This window comes from Gymnoscopelus braueri (genome assembly GCF_963280865.1).
Source record: "Gymnoscopelus braueri genome assembly, chromosome: 21".
Lineage (NCBI taxonomy): Eukaryota > Metazoa > Chordata > Actinopteri > Myctophiformes > Myctophidae > Gymnoscopelus > Gymnoscopelus braueri.
In genome coordinates this window covers 8,815,686-8,843,323 of record NC_137623.1, presented here as the reverse complement: position 1 = coordinate 8,843,323, position 27,638 = coordinate 8,815,686, and the positions used below count along the sequence as shown (strand labels likewise).

Here is a 27,638-nt window from a genome sequence, read left to right as displayed (position 1 = left end):
CAGCATTTATTTTGTATTTTGTTATTATTTTGTATTTTATTTTTTGGAATGGCTGTATTGTTGTTTTATGCTGCATGCTGATTTGTACCACTGGAGTTACATTTTGTATCATATTAAAAAACAAATAAAAATTTGCATTACAAAAAAAAGAAAAACAACTCCAACAACTCCAAAAACAAGTGATGATGGATTGGAGATGACTATGAGAGAATTGAATTATAAGACAGAAGCTCAAACATAGAGAGAGCATGGAGAGAAATGGAATGAACCTTCACTGAACTATGGAACTCTCCATGATGGTGACAACATAGACTACTCCCACAGCAGAGTGAGGAGCTAGCTGTCTTTGGTGCTGAAAGTCCTCACTACATTATTAGTGCTAATAGTAGCAGGACAAAGATAGTAACTTGCTAGTTATGGTATAGTAGTAAAAGTAATACAGCGTTAGTACTTGTAGTATTAATAGTCAAAATAGTAGCCAGATGTGTGCTGTAGTACAGTGGTTCTCAAACGTTTTGATTTCAAGGACTCTCATAACTATGAGAGTGTACAAATGGAACCAAATGGGTTCCACAGAGTTCCATTTGGTTCCACAGAGTTGCAGGTCTGTAACCCCGCATCATGCACCCCCATGATGAAGATATACTTCTAATCAGTGTTTCTAGATTGGAAAAATGTGTACAAAATTATGAGCTACGAATGTAAAAGAAATATGTGCATTTATGTGCAAATTAGTGCCGCCATTATCAAATTATTTACTTTCACTATAAATAAGCCAATATTGGCTGGGAGGAAGCTGCGAAAGACCGTGGCGTTTGGAGGCAGGCTGTCGCTACAGGAACTCGCTGTGCCGAAAAGAGGCACATCTCCTTGCTGCAGGCGAAGAGACAGAAGAGGAAACCGCTTGAAGCAGCCCCCACTCCAGCGCATGACCCCTCTCCATTCGTCTGCGCCAACTGCACCAGAGACTGCCACTCCAGAGTGGGGCTGTACAGCCACAGTCGCCGCTGCAAGAAAAACTGACTCCTCAGGCGCAATCCATCGTCATCATCACTGACGGACGGATGCCTATGATGATGATTTTCGAATACTCTTTTTTCACTATAAATCAGCCAATATTGTGCTTAACTCTGTGCCTGCCAACGACGAGATTGCTCATCAGTTTCTGCCAAGGCGCAGCCTGCCACTTAGAGTTTTTAGTAGTGTGGGGGCACTGTTCCGCAGCCTGTGAAAGATATCAGGATCACCGAAGAAGAGTACACCCAGAAATGACGTGATCACAACAAAATCAAACTTGTTTCGTGTAGTGTTATAGGATTTATACAAGTAAGACGCGCGAACGCTGGAAGCGAACGCAGCTTGAAAATATTGTGTATTTACTGACTTGTAATCCGTGTTATTTCACCGTGATGGGGAGAGAACATTGACATTGTGTGTGTGTGTGTGTGTGTGTGTGTGTGTGTGTTTTGAAGGCTGTTGTGCATTTTAATCAGAGCATTGTCTACATTCCTGCACTCTGGCGCACTTTGGCGGCTGCACACAGGCAGTGCACGCACACAGAGACAGAGACACAGAGACACAGACACACACACAACCCGAGCACGGTTTCATAGTAAGCTGCACTTGGGCGGAGGCCTCCTTCCGCGTTCGCAAAAAGTCCCTTTTTCTCTGCTTTCTGATGTTTTGGGCAAAAACAAGCCACGTTCAACTGGCCATAACTACTAACATAACAACTTCCCCCCCCCCCCCCCCCGATTCTACGAGACCCCCGTGCGTGTAATGAGGCGATCGCCGTGAGGGCGGTGATTACGATTACTATTTACTCTGGCAGTTAAAGAGTTATCTGAACAAATAAGGTTTTTAGGGTCAAATATCATAATGAAACTATTCTTAAAGTGATCACTTGCACCTGTGTCATGCTGGTGTGCAAATGAGTGCTGTCATTACAATATAATCACATTTTTAACAATAACTATTAACACATTCCATGCCAGAGTTTAATCTCATAATGTACTCACCAGTGCCAGCGTTTTATTGTTGTTTTTTTGTTTTTTTCATGTCGCCACAGACCTCACTAAATAAGTTAAAAGTGCGCGTTCATTTGGTTCTAAACACACAGAAACACACGAAAATAGTTTCCAAATGCGAGCCGCCATCTTGAAGATACAGTGGATCAACGCTAAACAGTGATCAGCGAGGAGAAAAACAACAACCGAGAAAATCGAGTTTTAAACAGGATCCCAGACAGGAAGCGGATACGATCGAAAAAAACGGAACCCGAATAATTCTGTTTCCGACCGGAAACCGGAAACGGAAATGGATCAAAAAAATTCGGAAAGTGCACCTGGGGCAATTTCAATGGGAATCGGCGGTTCGCGTAGATCTACGCGACTGGCACGCTGCGGCTTTAAATAGGTTCGCGTAGATCTACGCGACTGGCATTCAATGTGTTAAGACAATAATAATGCCATTTATTTTATTATTTTTTGCCATCTGCAAAATAATTGCTTAACAAAAGCTTTCTTCGCCAATGTGTTCATAGAGGTGTCTGCTAACACCTCTCAATTACTTCCAAACCAACTACTCTGGGAAACTCTGTGGGAGCCAATCAAAGTTGAGAAGACCTGGTGTGAAAAACAGAAACAGATAATCAGTATTAGTGCATGCACTTGGTAAGGGGATGGCTGCAGCCTTACCAGGGTTCCATGCTGATACGTTGATAAGGCATGGTGTGGAAAAACTAAGAAAAGAAAAAAAGATTGGCCAATATGAGCTTGTGGGATGTCTACCCAGGGGATTGTGGGGGTGCTGAATCCATTCCAACCATCCGTTTTAGTGACGATGACTCCCTGGCCATATAATTGGCCACGCCTACTTGTCAGGGGGCCTATTCATCAAATTGTGGTGGCAATAATGTTCACTTGTTAATTTTTGTTGAGTGATATATTTTGATTCTTGGGGTTAGAAAGGCGATCTAGAGTCTATATGTCCATATTTGTGCTGTCCTGATATTTGTCTATTACCATGGTGCAGTCATGCATACATCATGCCAAATCTTGCTTTTATTTAATTAAAATGATCAAGTAAAATAAAGAATTAAAAAGAAATGGTGATTATGTTTATTTTAATAGTAATGAACTGCATAGTGCACATCAAATATACAAAAACAAGAAATGATTACCAAGTATAATTATACAAAGAAAAACACTAATGACTCTAATCTTGATGTTGCTAATAGTCCCGGCATCTTCCATGAGACAGATGTTTGTAACCGTGTTAATTGAAGGATCTCCATCTCTTCCTCGTCATCATTGATGCCCACCAGCCAAATGTTCTGTCAGCTCCATAGAAGACATGGGACCCTGGTAAGGCTGCAGCCATCCATCCCCCTAAGTGCATGCACTACTGATGATCCGTTTCTTTTCCCCCACACCAATTATGAAGTTTTGTTTGGTTTGTTAACTAGGTCAGTTTTTCACACCAGGTCTTCTCAACATTGATTGGCTCCCACAAAGTTTCCCAGAGTAGTTGGGTTGGATTGGAAGTAATTGAGAGGTGTTAGTAGACTGTAGACACCTTTTTGAACACAATGGTGAAGAAAGCTTTTGGTAAGCAATTATTTTGCAGATGGCAAAAAAGTCGGCATATTATTTGGTAAACATGTGATTATATTGTAATGGCAGATCTCATTTGCACACCATTTGCACATCAGCATGTTTGTGATCACTTTAATTGTGATCCTTGACCCTCAAAATATAGGTCTAGAAAAACATAAAACTGCTCCGTTATTGTTGTATTTGTTGATGGCTGGCTGTTTTTCTGCTGTTTATTTCTATATTGCTTCTTTGCTTTGACAGGTCTAATCATATGGGTCGGATAGAATTGTTTGATAATCATGTTTTTCTTGTTCTGCAAAAAGTGGCATTGAAAAAAGATTTGAATAAAGTCTCTCTCTCTCTCTCTCTCTCTCTCTCTCTCTCTCTCTCTCTCTCTCTCTCTCTCTCTCTCTCTCTCTCTCTCTCTCTCTCTCTCTCTCTCTCTCTCTCTCTCTCTCTCTCTCTCTCTCTCTCTCTCTCTCTCTCTCTCTCTCTCTCTCTCTCTCTCTCTCTCTCTCTCTCTCTCTCTCTCTCTCTCTCTCTCTCTCTCTCTCTCTCTCTCTCTCTCTCTCTCTCTCTCTCTCTCTCTCTCTCTCTCTCTCTGGGGTTGTTAGCCATTATGTTGCTTGCTGAGATACTAGCTAGCAGGGTAATGTTGTAGAATTGCAATTCTGTACACTCCCACAAGACCTCCCACAACTCCAGCGGATGCAGGTCCTCTGTCACACTACAATTAAAGAGCTCAGAACTGAACAATTCAACTGTTCATGTGAGTCTCTGCTGAAGTCAACTTCCGTCTTTAGAAGTAAAAAGGCTGAGTCATTCACAGGAGAATGACGAACAATCAAACACAACAATCAAATACACACAGGAACACAAACAAATACACGGGAACAAACACACACACAACACAAACAAATATACATACTGCAATGACATATAGACAAAAGCTCAAACAATTACACAGGAACACAAGAAAATACACACAGCACAATAAAATACACACATTAACTCAGTCAAATACAGTACAAAATTAAACACACAAACGAACACATATAAATACACACATACTTACAGGTGTGGCAGGTGGCTCCTGTGTATCCTGTCCTGTCGCAGGTACAACTGAAGCTGTCCCAGGTCTGCTTACAGTGACCTCCATGTTCACAGTGGTTGAACAAACACCTGGAAGTCAACACACATGTAACATCTTGATTTGCGTTCATATTTAACAAGAAATTCTTGAACACAAACGTTAGTAGATGCACAAACTTGGGAAACTCAACAATAAGACCTTGTTTAGACTGCAGTCAAATCCGATTTATTCTCAAATCCCATCTTTTGGCCCGACTGTTCACACTGCATTTGCAAGTGACCCGATTGGATCTGTCAGAGATCTGTGTGTTCAGACTGATATAAACAACGCCAACCCAAAGCTGCCCTGCGTTGATATATCTGCTTTGTTTACTGTAATGACTTGGGCGTCATGACGTCTTGACTTTTATCTCTTCATGTGTTCTTCAAATTCTTCCTCTCCTCTGACACTGCAGATAGGACCATTGGAACCTATTTTCTGCCATGCCGCGAGATATGTCTTCATATATTGCCTTGTTCCTGTACATTCCTACAAGTTTCGATTGTACTGAGGCATCCCCCCAAAGTGTAATAGGAGACATTGAATTTCTCCGTCTATCCACTGAATGCTGCTCCCCATTTCTTCTGTAAAACTTATGCTGCACTATTGTTTTATTTTCATTACACCCCTTGTGCTCTCGTAAATCAAAATCAATTCTCGCACTCTGTAATGACGTGGGTTAGGGTTTGGCTGCTTGTCTAAACGGGGCCTAAGTGTTTCAGGATACAGATCACGGATACAGGTAGCATCGTCTCCTTCATATATGGCGACTGCCAATTATCACAGACACACTGAAAAGAATTTAGCCAATGCCTTGGCTTGAGCATTCCTGCAATCTGCAGGACTTTACCGAGGCTTCCAAATATGAACACAAGCAGTTTACATGAGCAACCAAGCTCTATAATAGCATCCTTAAGACGTTGGTAATTTAGCACCATGGTAAGGGATGCCTCTTCCAGACTGTGGTCGAATGTACAACCCACTTACAAAATGGTCACCTCTCTATACTGTCCTCATCAACACACACACACACACACACACACACACACACACACACACACACACACACACACACACACACACACACACACACACATATATTTTGGCCTACTGAACACCTGTGCACCTGCAGCTAAAACTCTCAGAACGCACAGTAAACCTGAATACTATATAATAGCCCTGAACACGTGTTATGTTCAAAACATAAGCAGAGCAAATCACCTTCGCCGGGAACTGTTTGCTGCTGTTGGCCGGGATGCTAAAATTTAAATTGTGTTTAAATATTTAATCCCCCCCCCAGTGATCTCAAACATATTACACATTAGACACAAAACATTGGACGAGAATGTAATGGAACGTTTCCACTTTTTATATGATTTTAGGGGCTGCGGTGGCTCAGAGTGTCTTGGATTCCAGTCCGTTCTCCAGCTCCTCCTGGCTTCATGTTGAAGTGTCCTTGAGCAAGACACTTAACACCTACCCAGAGCCATATAAGGAGAGTTGCGTCACCTCCGTTCACTTCATCAGGCCAGTCTTCTACAGAGCCTATTGACAAAGCCCTCAACCGGAAGTTTACGGAATGCACTGGAGTCTTTTGAGCCTTTGTCACTATTTCGATGTGAACCACGTGGCCGGCGCTGGTTCCTCCATCATCAGTGTATAAATATGTGTGTGACTGGGTGAATCTGACGCGCATTGTGAAGTCCTTCGGATAAAGGGGCTATAGAAGGTGTTTACATTGTGTGAGTTTTCTCTCTCTCTCTCACCTGTCTATAATGGCACACATGTCCAGGCTGACGTTCTCAAAAGCTCCCACAATGCCTCTCTCCACAGCATGCAGGTCGGCAAGCTGATCGTCCAATAGGACGGCTTGCATGCAGCCTTGGAAGGACCGCTGAGACGGAGGGAACAACGTCTGCAGAAAGTAACCTGAAAGGACAGGATGAAAAGAGAAAGGAAACAGTTTGGGGTTTATCTGATTGAAAGTAAAGCCTGACAGTTGAACTGAATTAATCAACTCGGAGAGAGAACGACAAGAGAGACATATAAGTCAGGAGTATCAGAAGCGCAGAGCACAGATTAGGAAATAGACAGCATAGACGAAAGACAGTGTATTAGGAACACTAGACAGACAGCATAGACAAAAGACAGTAAGACAATGAAAGACTATTAAGGACTAGACAGACAGTGTGTACAAAAGACAGTAAGACAATGAAAGACAGATATTAAGAACTAGATAGACAGTGTGTACAAAAGACAGTAAGACAATGAAAGACAGATATTAAGAACTATACAGACAGTGTGTACAAAAGACAGTAAGACAATGAAAGACATGATACAGGAACTAGTCAGTGTGTACAAAAGAAAGTAAGACAATGAAAGACATGATACATGGGAACTAGTCAGTGTGAAGAAAAGACAACAGCACAATGAAAGACACATTCCTTTGATGTCCTGAAAGCTATAAAAGACAAAAAAGATTAAAAGAAAAACCACCAGAGAGAGAGAAGAGCACACATTAACATCATAATGGTTGCTGGGGGCAACAGCTTTGGTCCTTGGTTATCGTCACTTCACAACCATGAACCTTCCTCAGCCCTTTGCTTTTACTGCTCTTCCTCAAGGCCCATTAGCCTTCACAGGAAGACTTTATAGCTGGAACTCTGGCCCTTTATGCGATACAGAAGTCAATGGACCATCCAGATACAACACTGTGACCTGACTGCAACAGGGACAAGGCTAGGCCAAGTGTGTGTGTGTGTGTGTGTGTGTGTGTGTGTGTGTGTGTGTGTGTGTGTGTGTGTGTGTGTGTGTGTGTGTGTGTGTGTGTGTGTGTGTGGGGGGGGGGGGGGGGCCTGAGAGGATGGGTGAATGAAGGACGACTGTGAAAGAAACCTAAAGAAGAGTTGCTCTCTCCTCATTACTGAACTAACCGTTGGAGTTGGTTTGCCAAGTACATAATATTCAATTCAATTCAATTTTATTAAAGTGTCAAATCACAACAAGTTGTCTCAAGACACTTTACATGTAGAGCAGAGACCCGACAGTCCCACCCTGAGCAAGCAATTTTGCTACAAAGGCTTGAATGTCTGCACTGAGGACAAAGCTCATGGAGCTGAGCTGTGAGCGAGGACGTGTCTTTGTATAACTGGCAAAATGTCCCGGGGGGACAAAGTGGTCTTAGGATTCCATCTGTGTCATAAACACACAGGTGTGTCACTCATAAAAGACAGTATCTCAATGACATCATCATTTGTATGTTATAGCCTGTCTGTCACAATCTGACAGGACTATCACCTTCAAGGTCCAGGCAGAAAAAAAAAGTATTACTAAGGTGTTAAGGCCAGCCGTATTTGTGTTGATTGATAGTGTGTGTGTGTGTGTGTGTGTGTGTGTGTGTGTGTGTGTGTGTGTGTGTGTGTGTGTGTGTGTGTGTGTGTGTGTGTGTGTGTGCGCGCGTGCGTGCGTATTTGCAGTGGTGTAAAGTAACTAAGTACATTTACTTAAGTACTGTACTTAAGTACAATTCTGAGTTTTTGTTTTACTTTACTGGAGTATTTAAAAATGTCTGTACTTTTACTTCTACTCCACTACATCTCAGAGGCAAATATTGTACTTTTACTCCACTACAACTATTAGTAGTTGTAGTGGAGTGGAAAACCTTCTTCCACCACTGCGTATTTGTCTATCCTCTTATTTTGCGAGGATGTCTCCGTCTCTTGACAGGTGCCGGCTCCCAGCGTGGATTGGCTGACCTCCAGCTCCCGTGGGTAATTGACAGATGTCGTTTCCAACACAGATTCTCAGTGACAGCTTTCGAGGGTCAATTTGTTTGACAGCGCTGTCTCAATTCCTCCCCGTCCTCCAAATGTTGCCATTCACTTCTTAAATTTGTGTGTGTTAGAAACTGTCAAAACAGACCCTTTTGCCTGTCTGTGTTTTTTGGTTTTGTCTAGGTATAAGTTTGCAGGGAGTCATGACTGTCAAGGTTGGTGTAGCGTTATAGCCTCCTGATAATGTTTTTCCCAATAGCCTTTCTGTTTAATTATGCAGTAGCACATACCCCTATAGCATGGACAACAGTAGGGGTGAATGGACAGTCAAACACAGATGGCTTGTTTGCTATTTTGGCCATGGGTTCACCCCATAGAGTTATAATATATCTAGAGGGCGGACTGCCCCGTCCCCAGCTATTCATTTCGATGAAAGTTGCTCAGTGGCGTTTGAAGCAACCGGAAGTATAATATTGGGTCCATTGGGTCTATGCAATATTGGGTCGAATAGGCGTGGCCATAGAGTTATGAGCAGGCGCACATGCAACGGTATAGTAGCATTTTAAATGCGGAAGTATTGCATTCTCAGATTGACCACCAGGCGACGGCCGCTTCACTGTTCCACCGCGGCTCTGGGGGTTTGGTTCACCCTTTCTCAATATCTTTTACCCATATAGGGCATAACACAAAGGAAGTAACAAAAGCCGCTTTTCCATCACAGCTTAAGCACGACACTGTCCAGTACAGTCCAGAACCGCACCGCACCGCTTCAAAATGTCTTGCGTTTCCATTGCACAAAAGTCCCCACTCGCAAAATCCCCACCCTCCCCTCCCCTCCCGAAGGAAATCAACGCCCCTTTCTTTAACACACCAACTTAGCCTCAGGCTACAGGGTTAGCCTAAATGCTAGCGTGCTTCCTCAGAGCTAGTTTGGCTCTTAAGTTATTATTTGGCCATGTTCACCCTGACTTTAATCTTCGCTATTGTTGGTATCTGTGTGGTGTCTAAACACGTTGACATCACTTATATAAAAAACATATTAGCGTGTATCGTCGCACATTCATTGTTGCCAGGTTTAGCAGAAAAAAATAAGCAATCAGGTCTATGAAAACAATCCCAAAAGAAGCGACTATCTACGGCTATTTGAAAATAGCAGATCTACAAACTCACAACGCTTAGCGATGCTACGCATTGTGAATGTGTGCATCTGCTATTTAAAAAATATATATACATATATAATGTTGACAAATACATATTAATTTGGGGGTCCTTGACATGAAAATGTTTAAGAACCACTGGTTTCAACAACATATGGAAACAAGCCCCAAATAATCAACTACATTTTAGAAACAAGCAGTGGTGGAAAAAGTACTCAAATGTTTTACTTAAGTAAAAGTATCAATACTGCAATGTACAAGCACTCTACAAGTGAAAGTCTGGAATTACTTGAGTAAAAGTACAAAAACTATTGGTATCAAAATGTACTTAAGGTACCAAAAGTAAGTACTAAAATGTTTGAAAATAGCAGATCTACAATGATGCGATGCGTTGTGAGCTTGTAGATCGGCTATTTTCAAATAGCCTAGGTATAAAATAGGGCTTAAGTGGTTAATGTATGTTTTATAATGTAATCATTTATATCTGAAAAGTAACTAGTAACTAGTAACTAATACGTTTTCAGATAATTGTAGTGGAGTAAAAGTACTACCAATATTTACAAGCAACTTTACAGAAAAATAAGCCCAATGTCGCTTATAATAAGTGGACATGGCAACACTGCTACCGTAGTGTTTACATTTTACAGAGACCTGAGTGGACAGACACAGCTGTGAGCCGACCAATCAGCTTTATCACAGCTTTAGCCCTGCTTAGCCCAGCTCAGACCTACCCAAGACTGGGTACTTTTTAGGCACCAGTTTAGTACCACTTACACACCACTCTACCCACTTCATTGTAGTGGAAACCGTCGCTGTGGTGGGCGGTGTGGGGTGGGGCTAGGTAAGTCCATGTATATGGAAAGCCGCCTAAAGTGTTGTGCCTCTGCCCGTGCATGTGTGTGCGGCACGCGGCATGTCTGCAGGTTCACATGCATGCTTGCACACCAAAAACTAGAAAAGGTGCTCCTCGGAGCACTGCCAGACCCCTAGTGGTTGAAATCTGAATGGCCGGACTTCGCATGACGTGTGTGCAGAGGAAAAGAGGGACAGACCGACCGACCGACAGACCGTCCGACCGACCGACCGATCGACCGACCGACCGACCAACCGACAAAGCCTCCTGTAGGCCGACCCCCTGGGTCTGGCAAAAAAGTCTTGAGAAAAAGTAAATATTTGGATCCAGGACCTGGATCCAAATATTTACTTTTTCTCAAGACTTTTTCCCCCTCCTGTCATCCTCACCATCTGTCCCCTCTCCTCTACATCTGTCTGCTGTCTAACCAACAGAGAGAGAGAAAATAGAAGCGAGAGAGAGAGTAGTACTAGTATAGTGACAGACAGAGCGAGAGAGAGAGAGAGAGAGAGAGAGAGAGATAGAGATAGAGATAGAGATAGAGATAGAGATAGAGATAGAGATAGAGATAGAGATAGAGATAGAGATAGAGATAGAGATAGAGATAGAGAGAGAGAGAGAGAGAGAGGTGATAAAGAGTGCAGACGACAGCTTGCAGACAGTTCTTTGAGGATCAGGTTGCAGAGCTGCCTTCCTGACAGGTTGGCAGATGAAGAGGAAAATGGATAGAATCACGTGAGGAGGTACAAATGATGGAGGGATGAAGAGAATGTGTATAAATGATGGATACACATACACACATACATATACTGTGTGTGTGTGTGTATATATGTATATATATATATGTGTATATAAAAACAAATACTCTATCGATCTGAATAAATAAATCCTAAAAACAAGAATAAAATAAGTATACCCTGATAAAAACAATATCAAAACTGAATGAATTTCATCCATAGAGTTCATCTACGGAATAGGAATGCATACCTCCCCAAGTTCACATACACTTGGGAGATTGGAGGTCAAAAGACTGATTGCCTGGGGAAAAAAACTGTTCCGCATCCTTTCCGTCCTGGTATTTATGCTCCTGTGTCGTTTCCCAGACGGCAGAAGGGAGATCAGACTGTGAGAGGGGTGGGTGGTGTCCTTGATGATGTTAGTCGCTCTCCTCATGCATCGTTGTTGGTATAGTCTGCCAGGGATGGCAGCGAGGTACCAGTGATCTTTTCGGCTGTTCTCACGGTCCTGTTCAGTTGTTTTCTCTCCTCAGCTGTGCTGTTACCGTACCAGGAGGTGAAACGGTAGGTGAGAAGGCTCTCAATGGCAGCCCTGTAAAACATGGTCAGGGCTGGAATGGGAAGGTCAACTTTCTTCAGCTGAAGGAGGGGGTAGAGACGCTCTTGGCCTTCTTGGTGATGGCAGTGGTGTTGCTGCTCGGGGCCAGGTTGTCTGTCAGCAGTACTCAGGAATGTTGTACTTGTTACCCTCTCCACAGCTGAGCCATCAATGGTCATTGGATGGTGTTATGGCCTGATCCTCGTCCTGAAGTCGACAATCATTTCTTAGTTTTTCTCTGTGTTGAGGGCGAGATTGTGCGTTTTGCACCAAACTGCCAGCTGCTCCACCTCCTTTCTGTAACCCGTCCATCCGCCCGCCCGTCCGCCTGTCTGTCCGTCCGTCTGTGGGTGTGTGTGTGTGTGTGTGTGTGTAAAAATACTCCTGTCAGTCACTAATTTCTCTAAGCTCATCGTCCGGAGTGAAAAACCACTCCCTGCAAAATCGACTTCAGGTTCTCACACTTGCCATTTCACACGCTCATTTAATCATTTCCCCCTCTCACTTCTTTATGGTATTTCCATAACTTGCTGCTAAATTGTAAGATAGTAATAAGTGCCACCCAACTTAATAATATAATGTAATGAGTAGCCTACTATATATAAATGTTAGAGGTGACTGATGAGTCTCTACAACTCCTCATCTTTCTAATTAATTAACATGCTAAGGTGCCTCATCAACGTCTTGGGTCATCTTTCTGCTATTGCAGCTATTGTTATTTAAAGGGATATTTCACTTTCAAAAAAACTTTTGGTCATTTTATCATCTATTCAGGCTTTTGTGAGCCCCCCAGACAGTTTATAAGTTGCTAGATTTAGTATTTAGATATTTGATATTCATTTTATCAGACACGCCCCCTTCCTATACAAACCCATTATAACTTCAAACTCCATTTTAACCCGTTAGATTCATCAAAAACACCCGTCCTTGGTTCTGCTGACTCACCCTGCCCTCCTAATACGTGAGGGGGCCGTGTTTTTTCGATTACTTTTTTCATTTCTTTTATTTAATTTTTTTAATGTATTTTTTTTTTTTTCATTTTCCAAAAATAATATTAAAAATAAATGAAAAAAGTTATCAAAAAAACAGGGCAGGGTGAGTCACCAGAACCAAGGACGGGTGTTTTTGATGAATCTAACGGGTTAAAAATGAAGTTTGAAGTTATAATGGGTTTGTATAGGAAGGGGGCGTGTCTGATAAAATGAATATCAAATATCTAAATAATGAATCAAGCAACTTATAAACTGTCTGGGGGGCTCACTAAAGCCTGAGTAGACGATAAAATGAGCAAAATATTTTTTGAAAGTGAAATATCCCTTTAAGTACATCAAATGACATGTGAATGCATATGAGGTGAGTCACTATAATGCCTCATCATCGCCTTGGGTCATCTTTCCAATGCATTAACATGCTAAGGTGCAGCTATTGTTAGTGAAGTTAATCAAATGGATAGAGGCGAGTCACTATAAGTTAAAACAAACAAAAAGTCAAGACCTTGAAACTACTTGAAAAAAGGCCCATAATCTCAGAGTTTGAACCTTGTGCTCTGAACAAAACAAGACATACTAGACTTTATTTTTTTATATTATTGTTCTGGTTCTAATCTTGTTACAGTATCACTGAGAAGAAACATGGTGTTGAGCAAAGGTGCTTTTCATTATGTTAAGAGTTGCTGATTCATGCTGATGTGTAAGCATGACTGGAAGAAAACAATTGCACTAAAGGAAAAGCCTGCTGTATGTTCTTAAAATGCTTTTTTGAATTAATTGACATTTTATAAATTGGCTAAATGTATTTTCTTTGTTACAATTGTTTGCATTTCTACTTGTGCTGGTCAATTATTAACACTATAGAATAGCAGGAAACTTTTTTTAAATGATGGTGAGGATGCAAAAATAATTGGGTGGAGAGGCTGCCTCAATAATGACAGAATAAAACTGAATAATGACATCCGACAGTCTGATCCTAATGTAGACTTGGACTCTATGTATTATAATATTTCTAGCAATTTTCTGGCATGCAAACTAGAGTAAAGCAGAGAGAACGCACGAGGAGGCCGACAGTACAAGAAGAGCAGCTGGCATCGGGGTGAACAGTCTTAATGTTAATTTAAATTGAGATATTCCTCTAAATCGACGTTTAAAAAAGGCAAAATATGTCTCGCCGCCAACCCAAGGTCGTCGGCTAGAAGCATCCTCTCCCTAAAGTCTCACTCTCTAAGTTGTCCTGGAACTTGGCAGCAGCCCTGTGTGTGACAGAATGATATGTGACAGCATTTAGAAGTGATCACATAAAGTGAACACTCTGTTCTTTTTTATCTGTCTGATGTCACTAAATTGTTGAAAACTATTTTTTAAAAGACACAGGTGCACGCTCAAACGAGCGCCCCATGTGATCACAGCCTTACAAAATGTCTACCAGGTGGTACATTTCTATCTAAAACCCAGCATTCACAAAGGGCACGTTACTGGCAGCTTCTGATAACGTTTCCATGTGTTTTTATGCAGATTTTCATCTATCATTTCAGAAAAGGTAAATGAAAATGGGACGTTTTAATTAGGGGGGAATTGTAATTTTCTTGAAGTGGCAAAGGTTTTATAAATGAAGGAAATTATGCAGTAAACAGAGAAAATGCTTTAATTAAAAATAATTGCACATGATTTGCCAATTTCACATCATTTATTTGTGCAGGAACAATACAAATCTACACTATTACCATTGTTAGGGAAATTAGTGTCTGTGCGTGTGCGTGTGTGTGTGTGTTTTGACAAAATGACAGTGTGCACTGCCTCTCTCAATCAAAGCCTATTATAGAAATACCTGTAATACAAATAATACTAAAACAACTAATTAGTGTGTTGTCTTGGTGTGCGTTGTTGCCAAGCAATAACAAAACTGCTAATTAGTGTGTTGTTGCCAAGTAATAATATAACAATTAAATAGAAATGTTGTTTTTGTGTATTAGTGTGTGTGCAGTGGGCATGTGCCACCTGCAATCTTCAGAGTCTGCATTGAATATACAAGCATATCTGCACAATGTGTTGACAATTAGCACTATATTGCTAATTAGTAGGCCTGACCTCGACTAAGTCGACTAGTCGACTGGTTAGTCGCGGGGGGTCCGAGTCGACTGCGTGTCTCTTAGTCGAATCTAGTCGAGATTATTATTATTATTATTTTTATTTTTTTAAGGGCCAAAAATGTTTTTAATTGTTTTTTGGCCAAGTCTACACCTGTAACCACACGTAACTTCCACTTTATTCTTCTTATTCCTGGTCTTTGTATTGGTATTGTTTGTGTTGGAGCGCCTCAGTGCGGCTGCAGAGTTCATGTGCAACCTCTTCCAGAGAGAGATAGATAGAGACACTAGAAACTCTGCTGGAGACACAAAACAAACTGTGTAGACTTGGCCCTTTGAAATATAATGTATTTTGGCCCTAAAAAAAAAAAAAAAAAAAAATTGTAGTCGACTGCCAGTCGACTATTGTTAGATTCGACTAAACAAATCCTTAGTCGGGGACAGGCCTACTAATTAGTCATCATTTGGTTTATTTTGGCAATTGGCAATGCTTAATAAACGAATAAATATAAACTATATATTTTAAATTAAAAGGTTTTTTTTATTAGAAAGAAAGATGGGCGCTCTGACACAGTGGTAAAGTGCCTGCACCATCGGCAGGGCTGGTGGTTCGAATCCACTGTGGTGCATCCGACTTTGTCGAGCGTTTATACGAGCACAATTGGCCCGTGTTCGGGAGACGGAAGCCGGGTGAGGAGGGTGATATTAGTCATTGCACTGTACTCCTACAGGCTGGGGCGGCACCTGTCAGCAGGGAGTGACGGGCGGGAGGATTAGGACAGAGGCTCTACGACCTCCCGGTGGGGTCTCCTCACTGTCAGTAGGATACAACAGCAGTGACAACACAGACATATGTGTCTGAGGGGGAATTAATCGGCATAACGACTAAATTGAGGAGAAAATTCCTGTAGTACTTTAAATTTTAAATTAAATTTTACTTTTACTGTTACTGATAATATCACATCACTTCAATTCCTCCCCGTCCTCTAAATGTTGCCATTCGCTTAAATTTGTGTGTTAGAAACTGGAAAAACAGATCATTTTGCCTGTCTGTGTTTTTTTGTTTTGTTTAGGTATAATTTGCAGAGAGCCATGACTGTCAAGGTTGGTGTAGCCTTATAGCCTCCTGATACTGTTATTCCCAATAGCCTTTATGTGTAATTACGCAGTAGCACATACCTCAATAGCATGGACAACAGTAGGGGTGAATGGCCAGTCAAACACAGAGGGCTTGTTTGTTATTTTGGCCATGGGTTCATCCTCACTATACTTTCTCAATATCTTATTTTGTGCTGCACGCTTTTACCCATAGGCCTATAGGGCATAACACGAAGGAAGCAACAACGTGTTGTGCCTGTGTATGCGCGGCATGTCTGCAGGTTCACATGCAGGCTTGCACACATATGTGTGTACCTGGATCGAAATATTGACTCTTTCTCAAGACTTCTTTTTGCTCCTGTCATCCTCCTGTCATCCTCCTGTCATCCTCACCATCATCTGAACATGATGCGAAAAGCGATGCGGACAAGCTCTGGATCGCTGCCCTCCAACTCCCTCCTGTCTAGCATTAGGGTCTTGAGCTCTGCAGTTGTTGTTAGCTCTGCTGTCACACTGCAGTGTGTCTTTTATATAGTCACTATATTATGCTACATTGTCGCTATGCTGGTATGAAAATTAGCTTCTATCTGCTATTTTTGAATAGCCAAAGACATCCGAAATGACAGAAATTAGTTCTCGGATTGAATGGTGTTAATGTGGTGGGTTGCACTGTTGCATAATCAACACATTCTCTGGATATACGATGTGAGTCGTGCAGCAGCATGCGCACGTGTTCGATTTCTGAGAGACACCTACACTGCATGTACACCCACCACCCAAGCACCTACAAACCCACCCCACACACACCCACACAGCGGGAACTGGTAAGAGAGAGATGGGGAAGGACATGCAGCAAAGGGCCTCGGGTTGGATTCATTTCAAACCCGGGTCGCCTGCACAACGACTGAGCCTTAATGCTATGTATACTCTACCAGGCAGTGAGCCACCACAATTCATTTGTTTTTAAGTGGTTTTATATAGGAGACAGTCTATGAATGTAATTACAACATTAAGTGTTGCAAACATTGGAATTGCAATAAATAAATGGATAGATAAATGGAGGCAGTGTATTTGAAGATGTCAGGCTTCTCGTTTAATGGACTGAAGTAAATGAAAATCTGACAGAGAATAGAAGGTGAAGGAAGAGAGAATAGAGAGAAAGGCTGAGGATGAGTGTGTCCTGACGGGGCTTCCAGAGTCCACACTACCTCTATCACTTATTTAAAACAGATCAACGCACGCACGCGTGCGTCTTCTTTGGTGATTTTTCCTTCTTCTTTGGTGATTTTTCTTTATCCTTTTTCAGCAGACTTTGGAAGAGAATTCATATCATTATATGAGCATATCATTAGTTTTCGACTTTATGGACGGATTCTTTTATATAGCTTTGATGTTCTTGTTTTTTTTCTTCCATTTTTGGATTCTTCATTCACAGTTCCCTCCCAATTTGGCAAACTTTACTGTCAGTGGTCTGATGATACAGTAGAGAGTGAAAGTCTACCACTTCATTCAATTGGAAGACATATAGTCAAATTTGCTATATCTCTGAAAACTGGGCACAGCAGTTTGTTCATTCAGCAGTTTTTACTACTTTTCCGCCCATTGGAAATGATTTGAAACACATTTAAATTAAGCTAGACAGTTACCCCACTACAGAGCAGGCTAGTTCAATGTACTGTATAAGTTACTATTGTTCACTGAGCTGATAATCCAAAAAGCCACACTAATGGAAGAGAACTCTCAATTACATTAACCAGACCCTTGTATTAACATCAGTTATCAGTTATCTTATTAGAGTCAAATAAAACACAACAAAGACTAGACATACATTCAAAGTCCTCATTCACTACAGAAAACACAGTGGTGTGTATGTCTTCTCCGCCCCCCCCTCCCCCCCCCCCCCCCCACACACACACACACACACATTTTTAACAAGGTATTTGTTGAACAGAGCCCAAGACACCACGTAAAAACACATAATGATCTCGCTAAAACCACATATTGATCTCCATAAAACCACTAGGAACCATTTCTTCGAGATCATTTTTCAATACCCAACTCTGACAGGACATCTATAATAGACATGACAAAGTGCCCCAGAGCAATACGCTGATCCCCAACCCTCTCTGAGGCACACATGTGAGTGGGTGAACAAGCTTTTTTTGTGGTTGGCCCAAAATTATGAAACCACCTTCCATCTCCTGTTACTGTAGGTCTGCCCCCTCCCTAGACATCTTCAAATCTAGACTCAAAACACACCTTTTCCCTCTAGCATTTGAACCACTCTAGACTCTAGCCATCTTGAGTATTTACTGCTGTGTGTGTGTGTGTGTGTGTGTGCGTGTGCGTGTGCGTACGTACGTGCGTGCGTGCGTGCGTGCGTGCGTGCGTGCGTGCGTGCGTGTGTGTGTGCATGTGCGTGCGTGTGTGTGCATGTGCGTGTGTGTACAATGGTGTGTATCGAAGAGTTCTGCGTGAAAATGAACTTCAATCAATTAACCTATACATTCCAAACACAGGTGGCTTAATCCAGGGGTGACGGTGAGGGGTGTGGTCTTACCTCCCAGGTGATAGGTTCCTCCAGTGATAATAGTGAGGGGTGGGGTGGCGTGGACAGCCGATGATTCATCACCATCGATCATCAACATGGCGAAGTTCTCCTTGGCGACCAGTCGTACCGCGTGCCATTGACCATCGTTAAGGCCTGACCCTGCATCAGTAACAAAAACACCACCACAGTTCACTTCTTTGATCACCTTGAGCTACAACTTTGCAGACTTCACACGTTCACATTGTTAGATTTTCCAAGTGGCTTGTGATGTGTTAATTTCCCAGAGTTTGACTGTGAAACTGATTAAATACCCCCAAATAGATAAAAGCATTGGGGCCTAACAAAGCCTTTCTTGGTCAAATCTAGAGCAAGTTTTTAAGATTGACTCTAGCTGGCCCAGGTGTATTTGAGGCTGATGGGAGTGACCCCTTTTTTTTGTGCTATGGTCTAAAAACTTTTTCTGACATGCACTAGCACTTGTGTGTCTGCTAAATACCTAAATTGTAAATTGTAATATGTGACAACTTTTTCATCATACTGTACACTCAAGGCTACTTTTCCTTGAGTCTTCCTCCCAACAGTTGAAATGTTGAAATGTTGAAAAGTTTAATGTTGAAAAGTTTAATGTTGAAAAGTTTAATGTTGAAATGTTGAAATGTTGAAATGTTGAAATGTTTTTTGTGCAGTTGCTCTGAATATCTGGAGTATAGAAAATAAATGCTGGTGTGCATTATGTTGGTGAATATGATCCAAACTCTCAACACCAGCAAAAATGCTATGTATGAAGATTGAATCACCAATTGCTTTGCCTTTCTGAAATGATTATGCTGGGGTAGTAAATGTGCCAGACTTTTATACAGACTGTCAAAACGTATATATGTTACTTTGGGGGTGAGCCCTCAATGCAACACTGTGTGATGCTGATGAATATGATTTGTCATTCTAAATGTTTGGGCCTCCAGTGGCTTTTCAACAAAATTTGGCTTAAGTGAAAGTTAACATTACGAATGAAGATAGAAAATGTTTAAAACATTTTGAAAGGACATTTTTCATTGGTGCAATTGTTGTTTTATTGGCCTCCTCTCCTTAGAGAACATTATGTCAAGAAATATCCATTGAATTAAACGATTCAATCCGCTTGTAGATCTGCAATTGTTTGGAAAAATCGTGAACATGTGTGCAAATCTTTGAATATATATTTTTATAGTTTTTTTAAGCGAACATTTTTAACTCAAATCTTTGCTTCTGGCTGATTCTACAAATGGCTTCTAAATCCTAAAAATATTTTGTTCCAGGGACCCCCCAGAAGCAAAGATTTCAGTTAAAAATGTATATACAATGGGTAAATTAAGTATGGAACGCATCAACTTTTTTCCCAGTAAATATATTTCCAATGACGCTATTCACATGATTTTTTTTACCAGACATCCACACATCCAAAAAAAAAAAAAAAACATTACAAAAGTAAAGTGCTATTCCACTTTATCCCACAGACAAATAATTGTATTGAACACACCACGAAAAAGCAGTATACTTAGGCAAGGAAAGGCAATGCACCATCTAATTTCCGTAAGTAATTACTATTTCTACCCCCCATCTTTGCAAAAAAAAAACATTAGCTGGGTTAAATTGATGGGCTATAAAAAGGTTGTTTTGTTACCAGGCAGTAAGAAACATCTCATGACATCTCACACTCTCTCAAAACATTCGCAACCGGATTGTTGCTCAGCATCAGAATGGAGCTGGGTACGCACGTATTTCAAACATCTGAATATTCCAGTAAACACTGTTGGGGCCTAATGGCACCGTTGGGACCATTGGAAAAAGCATCACTTCACCATCAACAGGCCGGGCACAGGGGCTCCTGGCAAGATTTCTGACCAGCGAGTCAGAGGGATGGTCAGAAGTGTACTCAAAGAGCCAAGTGGCTGAACCTTCAAGCAGGACAACGATCCAAAGCACACAGCAAAGGAGACTCTCAACTGCTTTCAGAGAAAGAAAGTCAAGGTGTTAGAATGGCCCAGTCAATCACCTGACTTAAATCCGAGGGAATAATTAAAGAAAAGGGTTCACCAGAGGGCACTAAAGAGTCTCTAGATTTAAAGACAATCTGTGCAGAGGAATGGGCCAAAATACACACTTGAGCAGTGTGGGCGATTAGTTACTATACCTACAAGAAGTGTCTTGAAGCTGTCATTACAAACAAAACTAAAAATTAATTTCAGTTAGCGTGTTCAATGCTTTTTTCCGGTGTTATGGCACTTAATTACACATAATTATTATTTATGGACTTGTATGTTGTGATTTCTTTTCATGTGTGGATTTAACTTGAGTTAATGTCTGGTAGAAATAGGCCTATCCTATGAATTGCATCTTTGTAAATATATGTATTGAGAAAAAAGCTGACGTGTTCCATACTTATTTTCAAAAAGCAGATCTACGAGCTTGCGCTATGTAGATCTGCATATGAGCTTGTAAATCTGCTGTTTTTGAAAAGCCAAAGAAATATTAAGTGACACACATGCGTTCCCGGATTGAATAGGTTAAAAGTAATTTCTCACTTGGGGTTGTATTTGACTTAACAAATGTAGTTTGACACAATGCTATTGCATCACCAAGCTCCTCTCCTCTCCTCTCCTCTCCTCTCCTCTCCTCTCCTCTCCTCTCCTCTCCTCTCCTCTCCTCTCCTCTCCTCTCCTCTGGCTTGTCACAGTATATATTGATCTTGTATGTATAAATAAGTGGTGTCCCTCTGGCTCTCATTTATTCTTCCTTCCCATCCTAAGTCTTTGGTCCTCTGAGATGTTGGAAGGGCTGTGAACTTATGGAACTCATGGAAGGCAATTTGCCAACTGTATCAAACCTGAAAAAACTACATTATACAGTACACGCACACACGCACACGCACACACACACACACACACACACACACACACACACACACACACACACACACACACTGCAGCTTAAGTGCCCCGTGCGCTGAAGTGGCACCGTGAGCAACCTCGCTGAGAAACTCAACATGTCAGACGTGGATCAAACGCATTTCCCTCAAATAGTGAGGCTTCTCTGGTTCTGGGTTGAGGAGACACCTCACTGGAGTTTATCTGAGCACAAAAGCATCCAAACTCAGCGTTGGAAAAAAGAAACCTACAGTGATTCACCTACTGGCTGCATGATGGCGACACTGGCAGCCAGCAGCACGCGCTGTGTTTTCAAACAACTCCATCCCTATACTGTCAGGGAATCCCAGTGGGACTAACTTTTCCTGTGCCGGATGAGTTTTCCACAGCAGCTGTACGGCGAGTGTTGGACGTTGTTCAAGTTCTTCTCGAAAGAACATCAACCCAACTTGGCAGAACCGACGTCCGGCAATGACAAGTATGCAGGCGTGTGACAGTTTCTGAGTCCTCTCGCAGAGCTCACACTGTGCTGCCTGTCTGTGGAAGACAGCGTTCCGTTCTTGTGTACATATACTAATAATGGATTCAGACACGTACGTACGCACGCATGCAAGCACGCACGCACGCACACACACACACTCACACACACGCGCGCAAAATAAAGCATTAGAGAGGAGTCGGGTTGATGCTAGAATGTAATGCTGATATGAAATGTCATGTTTTTTTGTTTAGTGACATTTCATCTGAACTTCTGTATAAGGTAATCATCTTCATGTGCTGTTCAACTCTTGGGGTAATAGACTGGAGAATATGTGTCAGACAAGAGAGTGTAGAGGGACAAGAAGATGAGAGTAGACAGGGAGAGAGATACTTTTTCCTCTTTCTCCGTCGTTCTCTCTGTGTGCGATTTATGTCTGCACTACTGGGTGCGCAACGCATGCGCGCGCATTAAAACTTTTATGCGGTTAATTCGGTTCATTTGGTACAACAAATGTACTCCATGAAGTGTAGATGTCGGAGTTTTTTTCTTTTTCTTTTTTTGTGACGAGTTTGTGATGGGTGCTCGTCATTTCTCCTGGGTGCTTTAGCCCCGAGGCACCCACAGTATCGGAGCGTGTGTGTGTGTGTGTGTGTGTGTGTGTGTGTGTGTGTGTGTGTGTGTGTGTGTGTGTGTGTGTGTGTGTGTGTGTGTGTGTGTGTGTGTGTGTGTGTGTGTGCGCGTGCGTGTGTGTTCACGTGAGAATGGCGGCGCGGAGGTGAGACGCTGGTGGGCGCCAGTGTTGTTTTTAACATCTAACAACCACATCCGTTGTAAAAGTACCAGCGTTAACGTAGTAGGTGCAGATTTTAGATCACGATCATCAGGCTTGCACGCAGGGAGGCACTACTCCTGATGTAGTCTACCGGCGGCCGTCGCTGCCTGAACAGCTGCCGGGAGGAGAGGCAGTGGACCCGGTGCTCCTGCGGTGTGTCCCTCCGCTGTCAGAGCAGCGGTGGGTGGACTTCCGGGCCCATGGGAGCGGCTGCGGAGGGGCGCTTTGTCACTGCGGGCGACGGTGCGAGACTGGATACTTTGTTTCCTCTGGTGAGGCAGCCTGGGGCATGCCCACGGACTGGATGTTGGAGGGTTTCGACAGCTTGGGATGTCCAGAGGCAAGGCAGGAGGGCTGTGTTGTGTGTGTATGTGTGTATGTGTGTGTGTGTGCGTGTGCGTGTGCGTGTGCGCGTGCGTGCGTGCGTGCGTGCGTGCGTGCGTGCGTGCGTGCGTGCGTGCGTTCGTTCGTGTCCTCCTACCTGATGAAATGTCTATGTGGTTGGTCTTCACCGTCTGTGTCACGTTGATGTGCACAGTGACCTTGCCGTCCTCGAGGTCGATCTCCAGCGTCCCTTCATCAAGTTTACTGAAGAGGAGGAGCCCGTCTGGGTTCCAGGTGCGGAACTGGAATCCCACGGATACGACGTTGTGATTGGCTCGTCCCGGGAGCTGCAGGAAGCTGGTGGCGTTGAAGAACACGGGGAAGGAGTGGGTCTCCACACAGGAGAAGGACACGTTACGCTGTTAGAGAGAGAGGGGGAGAGAGAGAGAGAGAGAGAGAGAGAGAGAGAGAGAGAGAGAGAGAGAGAGAGAGAGAGAGAGAGAGATTCTTTGTTCAGTTTAGTTTGGTTTAGTTTAGTTTATTTTGGTCAATTATGTATAGTAGCATGAAGATTTCATAGATAATACCAAAAACAAGAGAGGGGTAATAACCACATTTCTGACCGAAAAGGTATAGGCTGAAGCCATAGCTTATTTTGCCTACAGTCAGGTCAGTGATGTAATGTGATGTAATGTGGAGTGATTGTGTAGGTTTGCGTGTGCGAGTGTGCGTGCGTGTGTTTCTCTTACAAAGCTGGAGGTGTTGAGTTTCTTGCGGCGGGCCAGGTCAGTGATGTTGTCTCCATTGTAGTTGATGCTCTCCATGCAGCCTCTGAAGTTCTTCCTCCCCACGCCTAATGGCTTCCCACTGTACGGCATTCCACCAAAACTCAACTAGAGAGAGTCAGAGAGAGAGACACAGAGAGAGACACAGAGAGAGAGAGAGAGAGAGAGAGAGAGAGAGAGAGAGAGAGAGAGAGAGAGAGAGAGAGAGAGAGAGAGAGAGAGAACAACTCTCGTTCAACCAACTGCTTGAAGGAGAGTCATCTGTTCAAGAAGGTTCAAATGAAACATTTATGGGATACAGAGAAGAGTTTGAAAAGTTGAATAGTTGGCTATAAAGAGAGGGGGAGAGATCGACAAACCCAAAGAAATAAATGGACAATTACATATTTATTCATTGTCAAAAGTTTATGAACAAAATGTAAATTAAAATCAAAATGATACCCTAACTAAAACTCAATGGGAAACAGACAACTGGCCTTCATCATCATGTAGCACACAGGACTCCTCCATCAGACCACAATACACTGACAACCTCAATCATTTATAGCACGTAAATAAAGCCAGTCCTTTCAGCAGCCCCACTGGATCAACAGACCCAGTGGGCCAGCATGTTTATTTTAACCACTCAGCCAAATTGCCACCTTAGCCGACCCAGAGATAAGATCGTGTCTCAATTGGTGTCTAAAATCGAAGACAAAAACAAATCATTTAAAAGATAAAGATTCCCCCAGTGACAGAAACCACACAACAACTCTAACCAACCAAACAAACCTATACCATCCTAACACGATAAATATAAATGTGCCATTGACTCTGTTTGAGAAGAAAAGGGACAGCCCCTCCCCAGTGCCTCGTGACTGTCTATAGGTATTGCTCCGTGCACTATCCTCAACTGGAGGTCAGACTATAAAGGGACTGCCAGCAGCTTTTGGGGGGGAATATCTGGGCCAAATGTGACAGCCTGCTCAGCCAGAGGAGTTTTAGTTCTTCGCTCTGTATGGCGGACAGTATAAGAAAATCCACAGCATGGTCCCACATCTCAGTGGGGTCACAGCCTGGTCACCAGTGGTGGAAAAAGTACTCAAAATGTTTTACTTAAGTAAAAGTATCAATACTGCAACGTAGAAGCACTAGTGTTACAGGTCAAAGTCTGGAATTCAAAATTTGAGTACAAGTATTGGTATCAAAATGTACTTAAAGTATCAAAAGTAAAAGTACTAAAATGTTTGAAAATAGCAGATCTACAAGCTCACAAGAGCTTGTAGATCCGCCATTTTCAAATAGCCTAGGTATAAAATAGGGCTAAAGTGGTTAATGTATGTTTTATAATGTAATAATTTATATCTGCAAAGTAACTATTAACTAAAGTTTTCAAATAATTGTAGTGGAGTAAAAGTACAATATTTGCTTCTGAGATGTAGTGGAGTAGAAGTAAAAGTACTGAAAGCTGGAAATACTCCAGTAAAGTAAAAGTACCTCAAAATTGTACTTAAGTGCAGTACTTGAGTACATGTACTTAGTTACAGTCACAGGCACAAGTGAACATGCTTTCCTCTTGCTGCTGATTTATCCAGCTTAGTGCATCCATCTTTTTCCATGCTGGTGAAACACAGCTCTAACCGATGTTCCTGTCACCTTCACGTACATTAACAATCTCGGCTCTAATTTCTTACTCTGTGGCAGCTGGTGACTGCCAGGTCCAGCACTGCATGGTGTGTAGAGACTACACTTGTCTCTCATACTGTTCTCTAACTCCTGGCTGTACGGCTGGGAGAGAGAAATGTTTGCTGGCAAAACAAACTTGTTTTGGCCTCACCCGTCTCCCACCATCTGCTCAGACAGTCAACATCCCCTTTGTTGGCTTTCCACTGCCCCAAAAAAAGTTCTCAAACTCCGACAAGGGAAAGCACAACAACAGACAACAAACAGAGGTATACAAACGCACAGCTGGAGATGAGCTGCGAGGGACACATACTGTGTAGATTGAAAGGCACAGTCTGGACTGACCCAGTCAAACAATAATATGGAATCAGAAAGCTGACTCTGAGGAAGATGCAGCACTTGGCATCGAAATGTCAGTCTTGTATGCTTTGCACCTTAATAAAAGAGGCTTCAATTGTCCGAGGTGCTCCATTGTGCTCTCTACATTCAATCAATAACATAATCGCCAATATCTGTCCAGGGTCAGTCGAATTGGGGATGTGGTTTCCATAGCTACATCAGGCGTTATCCCTACTTAACCTTTTGAATATATCACACATATCAGCAGTATGGTACCTGTTAAAGGTCACACGCACAAAAAAAAGCACGCACGCACACACATACATGCGTATCGCAGTGACTTGTAAAATCAATGTCCTGCTTTAAGTATTATCAGTTGAACTCCTCACCATTAATTATGTGTGTATTATGGATTAGTCATCATAGAGCACAGAGTAAAACCAATATCTAATTTCCTGTGTGTCATCAAACTGCTCAGAGATCAAACTAGCAATGAGGGGGTGGGGGGGGGGGATGGGGAGTTTGGCAGCAACGCCAGCCCGAGAGTAAATATCTCCGCAAGACCTCATACTGGAGCTGTTGATTCTGATGCTATTTAAACAAGCTCTCTTGAAATTTGTGAAGGTGTCCCATATTAGCCTGGTAAAGCCCCTCCCTCCGGAATTCTCATTTCCATTTGATGTCACTCCTGAAATAAAATACAAATGAGATTTCTGGAGGGAGGGTTTACCAGGCTATAGTCCCATATAGTCAGGGGATATTTAAAAAATCTGGGAATAAATTCCTTACCAAGAAATTTCTTCACCAATGTGTTTGAAAAAGTGTCAAGTAACACATCTCACAAAGACTGAAATGCAGTTTCCCTAGGGGAATTTTTGACAGCTGCTGAAAGTTGGGGTACCCACCATAACCTTATGCAGGGGAAAAAAAATCTAATTTAAATTCTGTTTTAAGTAGCATGTGAGGGGTCAAACTAGTTTTTTTTATGATTCTGAATCCATTGTAAGCCTTTGTTTTGCACCAAAACCACTCCTTGGGCTAAAAACGTCCATAGCCAACCTTTTCCAGGTCATTTTTTGTGTAAAAAGCCCATTGAGATTGGACCCCAACTTTCAGCAGCTGTCAAAAATTCCCCTAGGGAAACTGCATTTCAGTCTTAGTGAGATGTGTTACTAGACACCTTTACAAACACATTGGTGAAGACATTTCTTGGTAAGGAATTTATTCCCAGATATGACATTATTCTGATAATATTCCCTGACTAATAGAGACCTCTTTTGGGTCAACTTTTATATACATTATAAATAATATGGTATCCTCCTCTCCGCATTGTGATGTACATTTTCATGCAGATGATAAAATAATGTTATGCCAGCGGTAGCACTCTAATTTGCAGTCTGCTATTCATGAAATCAAGATGAAACCAAATGTATTATTCTACTGTATTCATAACAACTGTCTGATGTCGTTCTACTGTGTTCATGTCGTGTATCTCTACTATGTTAACAACTCATTGACTGCCAGAGTTGAAACATTGTCTATGGCTGCCCTCGCCAGCGATTCCGAGCGTTTTAAGTAACCTTTGAAATAATATAACATTCTTCGTCACAACAATCCACCCGCCGATCGTAGACGTAGAGGGGTCTCGTAGAATCAGAGAAAAAAGAAAAGTTCTGCCGCGATAATCCATTCCATAATTATGGGCAGTTGAATGTGGCTTGTTTTCGCCAAAAAGCAA

The 27,638-nt window shown here is 42.2% G+C and overlaps 1 protein-coding gene across 1 annotated transcript in view; it reads right to left on the bottom strand.

Annotated features, from left to right (window-relative positions):
* LOC308077608 (contactin-associated protein-like 2) overlaps nt 1–27,638 on the bottom strand; it is a gene marked incomplete at both ends in the record, with an annotated part of 44,596 nt that overhangs the window by 9,062 nt on the left and 7,896 nt on the right. Inside the window, 5 exons of the mRNA XM_080418355.1 lie at nt 4,672–4,778; nt 6,495–6,657; nt 18,584–18,733; nt 23,272–23,533; nt 23,864–24,007. Coding sequence (XP_080274481.1) covers nt 4,672–4,778; nt 6,495–6,657; nt 18,584–18,733; nt 23,272–23,533; nt 23,864–24,007 — 826 coding nt within the window. The remainder of the gene's footprint in view (nt 1–4,671; nt 4,779–6,494; nt 6,658–18,583; nt 18,734–23,271; nt 23,534–23,863; nt 24,008–27,638) is intronic.